This window comes from Microtus ochrogaster, linkage group LG3 (genome assembly GCF_000317375.1).
Source record: "Microtus ochrogaster isolate Prairie Vole_2 linkage group LG3, MicOch1.0, whole genome shotgun sequence".
NCBI lineage: Eukaryota > Metazoa > Chordata > Mammalia > Rodentia > Cricetidae > Microtus > Microtus ochrogaster.
Window position 1 is genome coordinate 28,417,905 of NC_022029.1, and position 5,201 is coordinate 28,423,105.

General features: G+C 44.0%; 1 protein-coding gene across 2 annotated transcripts in view; it reads left to right on the top strand.

Annotated features, from left to right (window-relative positions):
• The window catches only part of Pglyrp2 (peptidoglycan recognition protein 2), a 9,538-nt gene extending 7,807 nt beyond the window's left edge, over positions 1-1,731 (top strand). Inside the window, exon 4 of one of the 2 annotated variants that reach the window (XM_005360692.2) lies at positions 1,401-1,731. In XM_005360692.2, the coding sequence (XP_005360749.1) occupies positions 1,401-1,692 (292 nt within the window). In that variant the 3' untranslated portion in view covers positions 1,693-1,731. The remainder of the gene's footprint in view (positions 1-1,400) is intronic. The other variant, XM_005360691.3, reaches the window with a different exon arrangement.
• Positions 1,732-5,201: the final 3,470 nt, after the last annotated feature.

Genomic DNA, 5,201 nt, shown 5'->3' on the forward strand with positions numbered 1-5,201 from the left:
TTTTTGTTTTGTTTTGTGGGATACCTGCCAAGACTCCTGAAGATTCTTACATTAGAGCAATCTAGACATAGACAGTCAGCCTAAAAACCTAATCCTAAACTAGGCAGTGGTGGCGCACGGCTTTAATCCCAGCACTTGGGAGGCAGAGGCAGGTGGATTTCTGTGGGCTCATAGCCAGCCTGGTCTACAAGAGCTAGTTCCAGGACAGGCTCCCAAGCTTTAGAGAAACCCTGTCTCAAAAATCCAAAAAAGAAAAAAAAAGAAAAAAAGAAAGAAAGAAAGAAAGAAAGAAAGAAAGAAAGAAAGAAAGAAAGAAAAAGAAAGAAAAAGAAAAGCCTAATCCTAGCCTCTGATCACACCAGGACAATCCCATTACCTGTGTCTGTTTTGTTTTGTTTGTTTGATTGATTGGTTGTGAAACAAAGGCTTGAGGTATAGTCCAGGCTAGCCTTAAACCCATTAGCTCATGTTGACTGCCACCTCAAGTGCTGAGATTGTAAGGTTTCAAAGTATATCACATCCAACTGCTACTTCCATTTTATCTTCTTTTTAACACATGTCTATGTATGTGTGCGTGTGTGTTCTGATGTCTGCTGCTTAAGGGCTACTTCCTGTGTCATCCTCAGAAAAGTCATCTACTTCCTTTGAGAGAAGGGATGTCATTGACCAGAAGCTCAACAAACAGACTAGGCTTACTGGCTAGTTAGCCCCAAGGGTCGTCTTGTCTCCAGATGTCCAGTGCTGGAATTAAAAGTTTCCACTTTGGCCAGTATCATTATGTGGGTTCTGGGGATCAAACTCAGGTCTTCACATTTGCAACGCAAGCACTTTACTGGTTAAGTCATCTCCCAGTTGTCATTTGATTTTGAGACAAGGTTTCCCGTTTTGAGACAAGTCCAGGAGGGATGATTCTGAACTTTTGACCCTCCAGCCCCTACTTATCTTACCACTCATTTTCATTAAGCTATTTATCTGCCCGCCCTTGCCTGTAGATGGGTTTGTGATTGATTTGGTATGCTTGAATTTTGTTTGTTTTAATCGGGACTTGTTGTGTAACCTGGATTTTTTTTTGGGGGGGGGGGAAGGTTTCTACCATGTAGCCTCAAACTCATAGAGATCCACGTGTCTCTGCCTCCTAAATTAAAGGCTAAAGGTGTGTGTCATTCACGGGTGGCCCAATGTTAACCTTGAACTTTCAAAATCTCCTCAGTCTCCCAACTGCTCAGTCTCCCAACTGCTGGGATTACAGATGTTTTCCCATTACACCCAGGTACAACCAGCTTTGCATCCACTCTGTCACTTTGGGCCCCTATCTTGTCCCATAGCCAAGACTCCATAGCAAGGAGGGTAGACCTAACCGTGCATACACCCTAAGTCTCATAGTCTCTTATTTCTTCTAGGCTGAAAACTAAGAACTCCTCTGAGGGAGCCTTGGAGATCCAGGAAGCACTATCCCTGATGCTCCTTCAAGCAACCACAGACCACAGACCTCCAATAAAGGGACCACTGAAAGGAAGTCTCCATGAGCATCATCTTACTTTGGCTTTACTCAAAAGTCAACTTGGAGACCAAAACCCAAGCCAAGTGTGTGGCTCAGTGCTAGAGAGTCTAGTTGACAAGAAACCTTTTGTTTCTTTTTTCTTTTTCTTTTGGGTTTTTAGAGATGGGATCTTGTGTCCCTGGCTTTTCTGAAACTCACTCTGTAGGCTAAGCTGGCTTTGAACTCACAGAGATCCCCCCTGACACAGTCTTCTGAGTGCGGGGATTAAAGGCGTGCACCAACACTGCCCAGTCAAGGCTCTTGATCCTCACTCCAGAATGGCAAAATAAATAAAACTGGATATGGGAGCTCGCATCCGTAATCATAGCATTTGGTAGCTTGAGGAAGGAGGATTGCTTTGAAACTATCATAACAGTGAGTGCTAGAGAGTTAGAATAAACATGGAGGCAGTTTATTTTTACGACCTTGCAAAGTCAAATGCCAACAAAAACAGCAAGCATGTTTTGTTAGGGGGAAAACTGTCTCTTTTTTTATGATTCTATTCATTCTAGATTCTATTTCCCCTTTTTTCAGTGTACAGTCTTAGTCATAATGTAGCAAGCTGCCTGTATCGCCAATCCCAAGATAACCTTTGGTTTGAAAAGGTTAGCTCAAAGGTCAAACAAAAAGGCACAAGCTATTAGGAAAGGGAACCCAATGCCTCTTACTTACCTAAAACCAAAGCCCATCTAAGGGACTTTTGTGCTGAAAATGAACCACTGTATTTTGTTTCCCACCAAGGTTCTAACCTCTACCACGGAATCAAGAAAACAAAAACAAATAAATGAATTTTAGTATAAAATGATGAATTGGAGGCAACCCTAGAACTTCCTGTTGGGGGATGAGAAATTGAAGCCTGGAGGAAAAGTAACCAGAGAAAGCAGTGTTTAAAAAAAAAAAAAACAGGTTTCTGGGGGCTGGAGAGATGGTTCAGCCATCAAAAGCACTGGTTGCTTTTCCAGAGGTACTGAGTTCAATTCCCAGCTACCACATGGTAGCTCACAAACAACTCTAATGAGATCTGACGCCCTCTTCTGCTGTGCAAGTATACATGCAGACTGAACACTGTATACAATAATAAATAAATAAATCTTAGGGGGGAAAAAGCAGGTTTCCACCTCATGGTGGTGGCACATGCCTTTAATTCTAATCTTAGCACTTGTTAGTCAGAGGCAGGCAGATCTCTGTGAGCTCGATGCCAGCCTGGTCTTGGAAGTGAATTCCAGGACAGTCAGGGCTACACAGTGAGACCCTGTCTCCAAAAACAGAACAACAACAACAAAAAGCAGATTCGCACCGCAGACCATCAGAACTCAGTTCTACAGGATGACAGCATCGAACATACCCTTTACTGCCAGCCCTGAGTGCAGGAGACCGAGATTCTGGGTCAATGGTAGAAGGCCCCTCTCAGGGACTGTTAACTCAATGGTACAATGAGATTATTTGTCACATGGCGGACAGATTGGACCCCATGTCCTAAAAAAAATTCTGCAACAAATTTGAAGCCTGAGACTGTAGCTCAGGGACATGGTGCTTTCACAGTGTATTGAGGGCCCTGGGTTTCATCTCCAGTACTAGAAAAAAGGAAGGAGAAAGTAAGAAAAGAAATGTTGGGAGCAGGAATGCATGGTCAGCCTCAGATGCAGCAAAATAATAAAACTGAAGAATTCTGGAGATACCTCAGCAGATAAGCCTAAGGATCTGAGTTCGAATCCCCACTACTCATATAATAAAACTGGGTGCTGCCAAATACTCCCATAACCCCAGAGCTGTAAAGGAAGATTGCTGAGGCTTGCTGCCTGCCAACCAAGATCCGAACCTGGTGAGCAATCCTGTCTCAAGGGAAAAAGGCAGAGAGTGTAGAGCAGAACACTTGACAGCATTCTCGTCTGACCTCTGTGAATGAATGCCACTCCCCAGTTTGGCAGAACACAGTGAGTCGCCTGAATGAGGTGGGCCTAAAGTAGGCACATAGGAGAACAGAAATGTCTGCTCTATAGGACAGTTGTGGCTGTCACTAACTGCACCACCCTCTTCATTAGGCTGAGGACACAGTTCAGAGGTCAATGTCTGCCTAGGATATTTGAGGCCCAGAGTTCCAGCTCCAGCACTGCAAATAAAAAGCCTCCCAGTTTGACTCATTCTCCATTGTAGGAATACTCCATAACGTCACATTGCACCTTATAAATTATCATTTTAATAAAAATATGGCTGGGTGAGGGAGCACACATTTTTACTTTCAGCTTTTGGGAGTCGGAGGTAGGCGTTGCTCTGTGAGTTTGGAGCCATCCTGGTCTATACAGCAAGTTCCAGTCCAGCTAGGGCTACCTATCTCAAAATTATTTAACCTATCTCAAAATTATTTACCTATCTCAAAAATTAATTAACTTAAACTTTAAAAAATAGGAATTAGCACAAAGCCTTTAATCCCAGCATTTGGGAATCAGAGACAGGTAGATTTTAAGCTAGCCTGACCTACATAACAAGATCAAGGACAGCCAGAGGTAAAGAAACCCAGCCGAGAAAAAAATCAAAATAAATAGATAAATAAGATAAAAACAGAGCTGAGGGTGCAGCACAGTTATAGAGGGAGGGCCTGAGTTCCTTCTCCATCCACACTGCAGAAACTTCAGGTATGATGCTTTATACCTGTAATTCCAAGGCTCGGGGCAGAGAGCATAAGAATCAGGAATGCATGGTCAGCCTCAGATGTATAGCAAATTCAAGACCAGTCTGGGAATACATGCGACCTAATCTCAAAAATATGTGTAAATAAGAGCTAGAGCCATAACTCAGTGTTTACGAGTATTTACTGCTCGTTCAGAGTTCAGTTCCCAGGACCCACACAGTTCTTCACAACTGTCTGAAACTGTCTCTGATCCCAGGGGATTCAATACCCTCTTTTGACCCCCATGGTCAGCAGACACACACGTGGTACTCATGCATACATGAAGGCAACAAACAAAAGCTCTCATATACATAAGAATAATTATTTTTTTTAAGACACAGGGTTTCTCTGTGTAGCCCTGGCTGTCCTGGAACTCGCTCTGTAGACCAGGCTGGCCTCAAACTCACAGAGATCCATCTGCCTCTTCCTCCCAAGTGCTGGGACTAAAGGTGTGTGCCACCACCACCTTACCACAATGTCCCCTTTCAGGACAGGCACAGTAAAGGAGAGCATTAATCCAAGTGTGAGACCTCCGAGTCCGGGCACCTAGTGACTGCCAACACTATATGACCACGGAGCCATCCTCATTCTTCCCACACACAGAGTGCACTATGTAGCCCAGGCTGGCTTCAAATTCGTGGCATGCAATCTTCCTGTGTGCGCCTAACCAGTCCTAGGATTACATGCGTACATTGCCCCATGGATTCTTGATATCCTTGCCTTCGCCCGAAGTGTACCTTCTACTTGGTACAATCTTCTGTTTTCCTCTCAGCTTGCAAAAGTTACCTCCCTAGAGAAGCCTTCCCTAATTTTTCCATCCTGGGAAGAGTGGCATTTCTGTTCAACTGGTCATCCTTCATCCAGTATATCTCCTCTCAATCTTCTACACAAATTCATAACGACCCACTGAATTCAGGACCTGTCCCCTCCCCAGACTGTGAGTTGTAGTAATATGAGCAGCGGAGCTGTGTTCCCTGCACCCTGCTGCCCACA